The sequence below is a fragment of the Bufo bufo genome, chromosome 3 (genome assembly GCF_905171765.1).
Source record: "Bufo bufo chromosome 3, aBufBuf1.1, whole genome shotgun sequence".
Classification (NCBI taxonomy): domain Eukaryota; kingdom Metazoa; phylum Chordata; class Amphibia; order Anura; family Bufonidae; genus Bufo; species Bufo bufo.
The window spans coordinates 34,311,597-34,325,007 of NC_053391.1; the positions used below are offsets into that span (position 1 = coordinate 34,311,597).

General features: G+C 41.9%; 1 protein-coding gene across 2 annotated transcripts in view; it reads right to left on the reverse strand.

Moving 5' to 3' along the window:
• Positions 1 to 4,788: 4,788 nt before the first annotated feature.
• Positions 4,789 to 13,411, reverse strand: part of LOC120994464 (interferon-induced GTP-binding protein Mx3-like) — a 56,379-nt gene continuing 47,756 nt past the window's right edge. For both annotated transcript variants that reach the window (XM_040423059.1, XM_040423058.1), the window contains 3 exons: positions 12,985 to 13,061; positions 6,796 to 7,035; positions 4,789 to 5,287 (listed from right to left, as the gene is read on the reverse strand). In XM_040423059.1, the coding sequence (XP_040278993.1) occupies positions 5,057 to 5,287; positions 6,796 to 7,035; positions 12,985 to 13,061 (548 nt within the window). In that variant the 3' untranslated portion in view covers positions 4,789 to 5,056. The remainder of the gene's footprint in view (positions 5,288 to 6,795; positions 7,036 to 12,984; positions 13,062 to 13,411) is intronic.

A 13,411-nucleotide genomic window follows, 5' to 3' on the forward strand; every position in this document is an offset into this window, starting at 1 on the left:
GGAAGGGGTATGGACCTGAAGAGAGATCTTGGGTACCTGCCAGGGAGGTTCATGCTCCTAGACTTGTTTGAAAATTTAATTTTGAACACCCTGAAAGGCCATTGCCTGAAGTCTTGGGTCCGGTGGCCCCTCGTAAAAGGGTTGGGTACTGTAACGGGGTGCCGAAGGCGCACTCGCTCTCCCAACAGCCGCAGACCTGCTGCTTAGCTTCGGGAGCGAGGATCTGTGTTTGACCTCGTTCCCAGGGCGGCTTTGCTAGCTGGGAGGCTCCCTGCTCCTAGGTCTGCCTTGAGCGCCGAGCTGATCACTCGGTGCTCGACTGGTCGGCCTGTCGGTCATGTGACGCTGGCCCCGTCACATGACCCTCACTCCCCACTATAAATACAGGCAGCCTGCTGGCCACAGGGGGGGTCCGCATTTCCGGATTGGGGCCGCACATCGTGCGACCCCATAGAAATGAATGGGTCCACAATTTCGTTCCGCAAAATGCGGAATGGAATTGCGGATGTGTGAATGGAGCCAAAAAGGTAAGTGTGTGTATTTTTTGTTAATCTGACATAACTACTATGAGGGGGCACATATCTGGGCATATCTACTGTGAGGTGGGCACATATCTGGGCATATCTACTGTGAGGGGCACATATCTGGGCATATCTACTGTGAGGGGCACATAATCTAGCATAACTACTGTGAAGAGGCACATATCTTGGCATAACTACTGAGGGGCACATAATCTGGCATAACTACTGTGAGGAGGCACATAATCTGGCATAACTACTGTGAAGAGGCACATATTCTGGCATAACTACTCTGAGGGGGCACATAATCTGACATAACTACTGTGAGGGGGCACATATCTGGGCATATCTACTGTGAGGGGCACATATCTGGGCACATCTACTGTGAGGGGCACATATCTGGGCATAACCACTGTGAGGGGGCACATATCTGGGCATATCTACTGCGAGAGGTACATAATCTGGCATAACTACTGTGAGTGGGCACATAATCTGGCATAACTACTGTGAGGGGGCACATAAACTGGCATAACTACTGTGAGGGGGCACATAATCTGATATAACTACTGTGAGGGGGCACATATCTGGGCACATCTACTGTGAGGGGCACATATCTGGGCATAACCACTGTGAGGGGGCACATATCTGGGCATATCTACTGCGAGAGGTACATAATCTAGCATAACTATTGTGAAGAGGCACATAAATTGGCAGAACTACTGTGAGTGGGCACATAATCTGACATAACTACTGTGAGGGGGCAAATATCTGGGCAAATCTACTGTGAGGGGCACAAATCTGGCATAACTACTGTGAGGGAGGCACATATCTGGGCATAACTACTGTGAGGGGCACATAATATGGCATAACTACTGTGAGGAGGCACATAATCTGGCATAACTTCCGTTAGGGGGCATATATCTGGGCATATCTACTGTGAGGGGCACATAATCTGGGGACTGAGAGGCATAATGGGGGCTGAGAAGCGCATAATGGGGGCTGAGAGGCTTAATGGGGGCTGATGAGGGGCATAAGGGCTGATATTGGGGGCTGATGAGAGGCATAAGGGCTGATACTGGGGGCTGATCAGAGGCATGGGGCTCTCATCTGAGGTCTGATTGGGGGTAATTGACATTGGGGTCTGAGCTGAGATCTGATTTGAGGTCTTATTGGGGTCTTATTTACATTGGGGGGTCTGGTTGGGGCTGTCAGCGGAGGTCTGATTAACATTGGGGGTCTGACCTGAGATGTAATGAAAAATATATTTTTTTCTTATTGTTCCCCTCTAAAACCTAGGTGCATCTTATAGGTCTCCTGGTGCCCACTTCCAGCCCTGATCCCAGCTGCCCAGAGCACTGATCCTGAGCCTGCTGGAGTCCTCAGAACTGTATTTACTGTAATTCACTGTAAGCTATATTATATATATATATTACTTGTTTTATATGGGTGCTGGGTGGTTGGAGAAGGTGTGGGGGAGTGGTAAAGAGAAAATCTGTACCAAGTGTAGGTGATGTGGGCGGCGCAATATGTAGGTGGGGCTGTGTGTGGGTGTGGTTTGAGGGTGGATGGGACACAGGGGCCCCATAATCTCCTATTGCCTGGGGGCCCCATGAGTTGTCAGTCCGCCCCTGGCTGTCAGTCAATGGTAACACCTCCCTCCTGTACCAATGGTTGTTCGGGAAATGAAAAAAGCAAAGATGTAAAGGTATAAATTGCAGGTTCTACTGAACCTTTCCCCACAAAACTATATATGGATCTGCTAAGCTCCTCCTGCTCTATAACATGGTACTTTCAGATTGCGTTGCAAAACCAGTATATCTCCAACCCACCTCTTTTTTGTAACCCACTTCTCTCTTTCTCCACACTATCGGCCAACAGCAATCTCACTCCTTGGATTAAGGTTGGTGGGGACCTCCATCTCCTTCTGAGACCACATCCGAATGCCTATTGAAGCGATGTACAGAGGAGGTGGTCATGTACAAGTGTGGCCTCCTGCACTGAAGTCTACACCAATTATGGAAACAGCTAAGACAATGACTCTCTTAGACTTCACAGAGCCACAAAAATATGTTATGATCAACTCTTCATTGCTGGATAGGATAAATGAATGGCCATTTGGGAAAATGGAAGGTGGATGCCCTAGGTCAGTGATGGCGAACCTATGGCATGGGTGCCAGAGGCGGCACTCAGAGCCCTCTATGTGGGCACCCACGCCCTGGAAAAAGTCTATGGCATAGCAATATGCTTTAGACTTTTCCTGCCATTCATCATCCCCAGGACACACTATAAACAGCACAGGCAGCTATTAATCTATTATAGATAAATGATAAAGGACATGAAAGATATATTATATTGGTATTTAGGTTAAATTGCCATGTCGGCACTTTGCGATAAATAAGTGGGTATTTGGTTGCAGTCTTGGGCACTCGGTCTCTAAAAGGTTCACCATCACTGCCCTAGGTGGAGGCCTGTACATCATGTGCCCTCCATATAATCAGGCCTTGCCTTGGACAGTGCCCTTCTTCACAAAAAAAGCTACAAAGTCAATTGCCTTTCTCTTGCCCACCCTGATACAGTCTGAAGACCCATCTTAGGGCTCTTTCACACTTGCGTTGTTCTTGATCAGGATTATCCCCATGCATTTTGAATGGAGAGAAATCCGTTCAGGATGCATCAGGATGTCTTCAGTTCAGGACCGGAACGTTTTTTGGCCGGAGAAAATACTGCAGCATTCTGCGCTTTTTGCTCCGGCCAAAAATCCTGAACACTTGCCGCAAGGCCGGATCCGGAATTAATGCCCATTGAAAGGCATTAATCCGGATCCGGCCTTAAGCTAAACGTCGTTTTGGCGCATTAGCGGATCCAACGTTTAGCTTTTTCTGAATGGTTACCATGGCTGCCAGGACGCTAAAGTCCTGTTTGCCATGGTAAAGTGTAGTGGGGAGCGGGGAAGCAGTATACTTACCGTCCGTGCGGCTCCCGGGGCGCTTCAGAGTGACGTCAGGGCGCCCCACGCGCATGGATGACGTGATCGCATGGATCACGTCATCCATGCGCTTGGGGCGCTCTGACGTCATTCTGGAGCGCCCCGGGAGCCGCACGGACGGTAAGTATACTGCTCCCCCGCTCCCCACTCCTACTATGGCAACCAGGACTTTAATAGCGTCCTGGCTGCCATAGTAACACTGAACGCATTTTGAAGACGGATCAGTCTTCAAATGCTTTCAGTTCACTTGCGGTGTTACGAATCCGGCGGGCACTTCCGGCAAATGGAGTACACAACGGATCCGGACAACGCAAGTGTGAAAGAGCCCTTACTCAATGGTCTGAAGGGGAATTGTCCCCAATACAGCATTCACACCACAGCTGCTAGAAGTATTTGATGGTGGACACCAACATTTCCTTTCAAGTAGAGTTCACAGCCTTTCAGATAACTTTAATGTCCCACCAGTAGACTAATGGAGTAGTGGGGACAACCTGCCTTTTCAGTTTGAAAATGGTTGATATAGCAGACCGGGGAGTGTTCTTGGAAGTAGTTCCAAATAATTTTGGTTGTAATATCTAAAAGTGCAAGGAAGGTCTTCAAAGCGATTTTCTTATCAAGATTACCCCATTCTTTTGTCTGATTAGAGCCTATGGGCTGTTTTAAAACCAACTCAACCCAACCTTATATTCAAAGAATCATTTGAATGGACAACACGTAATACCATATTTCTCCTGCAGTGGCCGCTGCAGAGGAAACGTTTCACTGGCAGCATATTTCCCAACTTGCTGGGACGGCTTAAAGGGACATTCCGGTTCTCACCAGTTATCCACAGGAGAGTGATAACTATTCGATCAGTGTGGAGGGTCTAACTGCTGGGACCCTCATGGATCATGAGAATGGAGACCCTGTACGGTCCCCTAAAATGAACTGAGAGCCAGTATGAGCATGCGTACCACCGCTCGATTCTTCTCTATGGGACTGGTACAAATAGCTAGCGCTTGTACTAGGCTATCGCCGGCAGTCCCATAGAAATTAACGGAGCAGCAGTGTTCATGCTCGACCTGCTTATCCGTTGATTTCTGGTAACCCCGATCATTGGAGGTCCCAGGAGTAGGACCCTCAGTGATCTAATAGAGGTATAACTTGTTACCACTATGAATATCCCTTTAACTTGAAAAAAGGGATGTCATGGTCAGCCCACTTCTTGCATATGGCTTCTCACTTTACTGTTTCATCTGATCATAACTAGTGCTCGAGAGGTGTAAGAATTAGACAAGACTCATGCATGAAGAAGGTGGGGGACACTTTTTTAATTTCACAATACATACACACAAATATGCCTGGGATAAACATATGTCGATCCTTAGAAAAAAAATAAAAAGGAAAGATTTTTTTGGCAGACAAGATTGACTTCTATGTAATAAATATACCAATGGCAATCGCCCACAAGAAGAAGTCCCTCACTCATAGTTCTTCTGACCTGGAGCGCCTCACTGATGGTTCTGCTCCTTCTGACAACACATAAATAATGTTGGGGTAAAGGGTTTAATGACTAACATGGAAATTTGGCTAATGTCTGTTGGGCCGCACGGAGGCGTTTGATCTGGTCTCTTAAGTTCTGCCTCTCTTTGGACAGGTCGTCCTTCTCCACTAGTAACACATTAAGGCTGTCTTTCTCCTGGAGTAGGAGCAGCATTTGGGCCTGCAGCTTGTCAGCAAACTCGTGGAGCATGTAGTGCAGGACGATCAGAGGGATCTGGTTTGACAAACGAGTGGTCGTGTTCTAGGGTCAAAAGAAACACAGAAAGCTGAATGTTAATGGACAGATCTACTCATACCATACGTGACTACTAAACAGAAGTACATAGGAAAAGACATGATGTCATCAACACAACTGACGAATCTTTATATTACTGTACATAGGAGGCAGTATTATAGTAGTCATATTCTTGTACATAGGAGCAGTATTTTAGTAGTTATATTCTTGAACATCGGAGCAGTATTATAGTAGTTATATTCTTGTACATAGGAGCAGTATTTTAGTACTTATATTCTTGTACATAGGAGCAGTATTATAGTAGTTATATTCTTGTACATAGGAGCAGTATTATAGTAGTTATATTGTTGTACATAGGAGCAGTATTATAGTAGTTATATTCTTGTACATAGGAGCAGTATTATAGTAGTTATATTCTTGTACATCGGAGCAGTATTATAGTAGTTATATTCTTGTACATAGGAGCAGTATTATAGTAGTTATATTCTTGTAATTAAGAGGCAGTATTATAGTAGTTATATTCTTATACATAGGAGCAGTATTTTAGTAGATATATTCCTGTACATAGGAGCAGTATTATAGTATATATATTTTTGTACATAGGAGCAGTATGATAGTAGTTTTATTCTTGTACATAGGAGCAGTATTATAGTAGTTATATTCTTGTACATAGGAGTAGTATTATAGTAGTTATATTCTTGTACATAGGAGCAGTATTATAGTAGTTATATTCTTGTACATAGGAGCAGTATGATAGTAGTTATATTCTTGTACATAGGAGCAGTATGATAGTAGTTATATTCTTGTACATAGGAGCAGTATTATAGTAGTTCTATTCGTGTACATAGGAGCAGTATTATAGTAGTTATATTCTTGTACATAGGAACAGTATTATAGTAGTTATATTCTTGTACATAGGAGGCAGTATTATAGTAGTTATATTACTGTACATAGGAACAGTATTATAGTAGTTATATTCTTGTACATAGGAGGCAGTATTATAGTAGTTATATTCTTGTACATAGGAGGCAGTATTATAGTAGTTATATTATTGTACATAGGAGCAGTATTATAGTAGATATATTCTTGCACATAGGAGCAGTATTATAGTAGTTATATTACTGTACATAGGAGCAGTATTATAGCAGTTATATTCTTGTACATAGGAGGCAGTATTATAGTAGTTATATTCTTGTACATAGGAGCAGTATTATAGTAGTTATATTCTTGTACATAGGAGGCAGTATTATAGTAGTTATATTCTTGTACATAGGAGCAGTATTATAGTAGTTATATTCTTGTACATAGGAGCAGTATTATAGTAGTTATATTCTTGTACATAGGAGCAGTATTATAGTAGTTATATTCTTTTACATAGCAGCAGTATTATAGTAGTTATATTCTTGTACATAGGAGCAGTATTATAGTAATTATATTCTCTTACATTTCTAACAAAATATAATCATTTTTTTAGGCTTTTATTTTGTTTACGTAAACCTTTATCTCTAACTAACCTTGAAATACGCCTGGATGTGTTGAGACATTTCCTGAACAGACAGCTGTATCTGTGTTGCAGATTGTATTGGCAATGCGACATTTCCAAAGCCAGGAGAAAGTCCTTCTTCTCGGATTTCCTTCAGAGATCCTCCGTAAATGGTGTCCTGGCAGTATATGATCTGTTCCATCTTGAACTGTGTGCGGATTGCTTTCTCAGCCTCCTTTTGTTGCTTACTACAAATCTCTTCTAGCTTTCCCTTGAGAAGTTAGAGAAAAAGACCATTATAGTGACGGCGCAGAAGGCCCCTAGGGGTTGCTTCTCCACAGGTACAGGCTTCGGTTAAAGGGAGTCTGTCACCAGATTTTGACCTAATAGACCGCTTACATAGCAGTCTAGCATAGCAGTCTATGATTCTAATGGTACCTTTGATGTTTGCTTGTGAAGTTCCCCCAAGGCAAAAACAGACTTTTATTCATATGTAAATTAGGGCTCGCAAGTGCCCAGGGCGGTATCACCTCGTTGGTGCCCAGGCTGTTCTGCCTCTTTTCGTCATATCCCCGCCCCAGCCTCTTCCTCTGCCCGCCCCGCTCTTCCTTTGCATCCTCCTTCTCTGCAGCGAGATCCCGCGCCTGCACTATCCATTGCTTGGCCGGGGCATGCGCACTGCGATGCCCATTGTGGGTGTCTCTGGTCCGCCTCCTCGCCGCTGTTTCTCGCCGTTGGCTGGCGCATGCGTAGTAGCTACTGCGATGCCGTGCCCACAATGGGCATCGCAGTGCGCATGCCCCGGCCAAGCAATGGATAGTGCAGGCGCGGGATCTCGCTGCAGAGGAGGAGGACGCAAAGGAAAAGCGGGGCGGGCAGAGGAAGAGGCTGGGGTGGGGATATGACGAAAAGAGGCAGAACAGCCTGGGCACCAACGAGGTGATGCCGCCCTGGGCACTTGCGAGCCCTAATTTACATATGAATAAAAGTCAGTTTTTGCCTTGGGGGAACTTCACAAGCAAACATCAAAGGTACCATTAGAATCATAGACTGCTATGCTAGAGCGCTATGTAAGCGGTCTATTAGGTCAAAATCTGGTGACAGACTCCCTTTAAGGGTACTTTCACACTAGCGTTGTTAGAATCCGGCAGGCAGTTCCATTGCTGGAACTGCCTGCCAGATCCGGAAATCCGTATGCAAACGGATATCTTTTTTTTAAGGATACGGCTCTGTTAGACTTATTCATTGAAACACCGGATCCGTCTTTCCGGTATCATCTGAAAAAACGGATCCGGTATTTAATTTTGTCTAAGCTTGAAACAACTGCGCATGCGCAGACTGGAAAACCGGATCCGACGATGCGGCAATTTCCGAAACACTTGGTATCGGATCCGGGATTAATACATTTCAATGGAAATTAATGCCTGATCCGGCAAGTGCTGTAGTGTTCTGGAATTTTGTCAAATACCGTACTAGGGATGGAACGGAAGACATCCTGATGCATACTAAACGCATTGCTTTCCATTTAGAATGTATTGGGACAAAACGGATGAGTTTTTTTTTACCGGATTTCAATACTAGTGATGAGCGGCAGTAGTTATCTTCGAATTCGCGATATTTCGCGAATATTTTGTAGAATATTTGGCGAATATTCGCAAATTCGAATATTCGTTATATTCTACGATTTTTTTACTCGAAAAATCGACAAGGTAATGATCGTGTTATATGTGAATTTTCGTAATGCAAATTTTTCAATTGCCGAGCAAAAACATGATTCCTTCCTGCTTCTTGCTTGTGGGCCAATGAGTCATAGCACTATATCGAATATATTCGTTTTTTCGAATATTCGTAATATTCTAAAACAAGAATATATAGCAATACAGCCAATATTCGAAAAAAACTAAAAAAATACTTGTTTTTTTCGAATATTCGCTATATTGCTATATATTCTTGTTTTAGAATATTACGAATATTTGAAAAAACGAATATATTCGATATAGTGCTATATATTAGTTTTTTAGAATATTCATCATTTTTCCCATTTAAAGTCATGATTCCTCCCTGCTTCTTGCTTGTGGGCCAATGAGTCATTGGCCCACAAGCAAGAAGCAGAGAGGAATCATGTTTTTACTCGGCAATTGAAAAATTCGCATTACGAAAATTCGCAATAAAAAAAATCTTGAATATTCGAATTCCGAATATATATCACTATATTCTAAATATTCGCAAATTTTCAAATTACCTATATTCGCAATAAAAATTCAAAATTCGAATATTCGTGATCAACACTATTCAATACCGGAAAAGAATAACGCTAGTGTGAAAGTACCCTAAGTTGAGCATAGAAAGTATGAGGTTGGACAGGCAGAGATTTCTGCTGGACCAGGCAACCCTCTAATGTACATGTATGGTAAGAAATAAGGATCAGCTAGTTAGATTTGAATTACCCTGTTGTTCTTGGAGCACCCCTTTCAGTACATATGCATCCTGTACTTGGCCGAGCTTAGCATGCATTTATCTGAAAGGGTCTTTAGAGATAAGGGGCGTGCCGCCACCACCAGCTGCGTAATATATAGTCAGCATCGGACTTCAGGTTTCCACATATTGCTATCGGAAGGAAGCAGAGTCTGAGACATGGGCTAGTCCAAGGCAGGCTCCTGATACTAAGGGGCTATTCAAGGTGTAAAAATGAACCAAAAATATTAAATGTATAATTTTCAAAGATGTCGCCCTGGAAGAGCTCTAGTCTTGTGCGATACTTCAGCAGCGGGTCTTGGCTAAAATGATAATGGCCTTTTTGAATAGCGTGATAAAATATATTCAAATCCCTATATTAATATCAGACCACAGAGCAGACCCCTTAAATATATCCAGAACCCAGGCCACCAACCAAGAGGGCTCTTTATTGGTGTGATAAGAAATTGCATTACAAGAGGGTTTAAATGGGTTTTTCAGGAATTAATTATTGATGACCTATCCTTGGACAGGTAATCTGATCAGGTGATCTGTCTCTCAGCACTCCCACCAATGCTTGGCCTGTGGCGGCACCTTCATCAGTCACATGGCCTGATTCAATTCCATACTACACTATGTAGCAGTATAGTATATAGAGATGTGTACAGCAGTACACTATCGTATACATTATGTATTATAGTATATAGAGATGTGTATAGCAGTACATTATAGTATACATTATGTATTATAGTATATAGAGATGTGTATAGCAGTACATTATAGTATACATTATGTATTACAGTATATAGAGATGTGTATAGCAGTACATTATAGTATACAGTATGTAGCAGTATAGTATATAGAGATGTGTATAGCAGTATATTATAGTATACACTATGTAGCAGTATAGTATATAGAGATGTGTATAGCTGTACATTATAGTATACAGTATGTAGTAGTATACACCCTGTACAGAATTATTAGGCAAATGAGTATTTTGACCACATCATCCTCTTTATGCATGTTGTCTTACTCCAAGCTGTATAGGCTCGAAAGCCTACTACCAATTAAGCATATTAGGTGATGTGCATCTCTGTAATGAGAAGGGGTGTGGTCTAATGACATCAACACCCTATATCAGGTGTACATAATTATTAGGCAACTTCCTTTCCTTTGGCAAAATGGGTCAAAAGAAGGACTTGACAGGCTCAGAAAAGTCAAAAATAGTGAGATATCTTGCAGAGGGATGCAGCACTCTTAAAATTGCAAAGCTTCTGAAGCGTGATCATCGAACAATCAAGCATTTCATTCAAAATAGTCAACAGGATCACAAGAAGCGTGTGGAAAAACCAAGGCGCAAAATAACTGCCCATGAACTGAGAAAAGTCAAGCGTGCAGCTGCCAAGATGCCACTTGCCACCAGTTTGGCCATATTTCAGAGCTGCAACATCACTGGAGTGCCCAAAAGCACAAGGTGTGCAATACTCAGAGACATGGCCAAGGTAAGAAAGGCTGAAAGACGACCACCACTGAACAAGACACACAAGCTGAAACGTCAAGACTGGGCCAAGAAATATCTCAAGACAGATTTTTCTAAGGTTTTATGGACTGATGAAATGAGAGTGAGTCTTGATGGGCCAGATGGATGGGCCTGTGGCTTGATTGGTAAAGGGCAGAGAGCTCCAGTCCGACTCAGATGCCAGCAAGGTGGAGGTGGAGTACTGGTTTGGGCTGGTATCAAAGATGAGCTTGTGGGGCCTTTTCGGGTTGAGGATGGAGTCAAGCTCAACTCCCAGTCCTACTGCCAGTTTCTGGAAGACACCTTCTTCAAGCAGTGGTACAGGAAGAAGTCTGAAAAACATGATTTTCATGCAGGACAATGCTCCATCACACGCGTCCAAGTACTCCACAGCGTGGCTGGCAAGAAAGGGTATAAAAGAAGAAAATCTAATGACATGGCCTCCTTGTTCACCTGATCTGAACCCCATTGAGAACCTGTGGTCCATCATCAAATGTGAGATTTACAAGGAGGGAAAACAGTACACCTCTCTGAACAGTGTCTGGGAGGCTGTGGTTGCTGCTGCATGCAATGTTGATGGTGAACAGATCAAAACACTGACAGAATCCATGGATGGCAGGCTTTTGAGTGTCCTTGCAAAGAAAGGTGGCTATATTGGTCACTGATTTGTTTTTGTTTTGTTTTTGAATGTCAGAAATGTATATTTGTGAATGTTGAGATGTTATATTGGTTTCACTGGTAAAAATAAATAATTGAAATGGGTATATATTTGTTTTTTGTTAAGTTGCCTAATAATTATGCACAGTAATAGTCACCTGCACAAACAGATATCCCCCTAAAATAGCTAAAACTAAAAACAAACTAAAAACTACATCCAAAAATATTCAGCTTTGATATTAATGAGTTTTTTGGGTTCATTGAGAACATGGTTGTTGTTCAATAATAAAATGAATCCTCAAAAATACAACTTGCCTAATAATTCTGCACTCCCTGTATAGTATATAGAGATGTGTATAGCAGTACATTATAGTATACAGTATGCAGTAGTATAGTATATAGAGATGTGTAGAACAGTACATTATAGTATACAGGATGTAGCAGTATAATATATGGAGATGTGTATAGCAGTACATTATAGTATATAGCAGTATAATATATGGAGATGTGTATAGCAGTACATTATACCGTAGTATGCAGTAGTATAGTATATAGAGATGTGTATAGCAGTACATTATAGTATACAGTATATAGCAGTACATTATAGTATACAGTATATAGCAGTATAATATATAGAGATGTGTATAGCAGTACATTATAGTATAGAGGATGTAGCAGTATAGTAAATAGAGATGTGTATAGCAGTATATTATGGTATACAGTATGTAGTAGAATAATTTATAGAAGTGTGTATAGCAGTATAGTATGTAGTACAACATTATAGTATAATGTGCGTGCGGTCGGTCACATATAGCAGTACATTATAGCAGTACATTATAACAGTACACTGTATCAGTACATTAGTATACCGTATTTGTCAATATTATATATAAAATCTATATAGTATATGACAGCACATTATAGTATATCGCATCTATTACTATAGTTTTTAGAGGTGTGTATAAAAGTATTGTATACAGCAAGACTTTTTAGTATGTGTGTAGTGTGTGGTAGCATATAAGAGCACAGCATATATCAGTACATTAGTATTTAGTATGTGGCAGTATGTTATATATATAATCTATATAGTATATGTTCGCACAATACAGTATACTATCAGTATGTACAGATTGTCTGTGTATTCAGGTGTCACTTTGCAGCACTAGTCAAAAACATGATGCTGCGTGCCGCAGTGTGACATCAGGACGACAATTACACCGGGTTCATAGCGACATCATCACATGCTTGCGTCACCGAGTGGCTGTTGTCATTTGGTGTCACTTGCCACAGCAACATTGTGTTCCTAGTGATGTGACATCCATAGCCATGAGTCACAATGTAAGGAATTTTGGGGGCAACTCGGGGTAACAAATTTTTTGGCCGGTTGGTTATTAAAAGGGGAGCATAAAAGGTAAGAATTTGCAGTCCATCCCTGAGACCTAGTGTCAGATTAGCAGGTTGTTCCACCTGCATCCTACATGGAACAATTTTTTTTCTGGACCAAGAGGATTGCTTGACCAACGAGAATGAAATCGCACTGTATAAATTCACATAATTCTAAAAATATTAAAACAAAAATACTATGCCTACCTTTGCACTTCTGTAAAGATTTGGAAATTGGGTGAAATGCTTCAGCGCCGTATTATTGAAAGTAGATCTGATGAGTTCTATAAGATAAGAAATGCACGGTCGGTACCTTATACTTGCAACAGTCGCTTAGGTTCTATTATTGCTAATAAAAGCTCAGTGCTCTGTAGTAGGTTCCAATGGATATCTGCATTGTAATATTTAGTGGTCATAGGTAGATGGCTTTACAGACCAGAGGACACAGTATAAAAAGAACTAACTGTGAAGGAGGGAGACTTGCAAGAATAGTGTGCAGTCCCAGCTGCAGACAAGTGTTCCAGAAAGGCTTTAGATGTGAGACCTAGTGTGTTTTTGGCATCCGTATGTTCGTTATGTAAAATATAGAGCATGTCCTGTACTTGGCCTCCAAATGCGGTTCACAGACCGATTG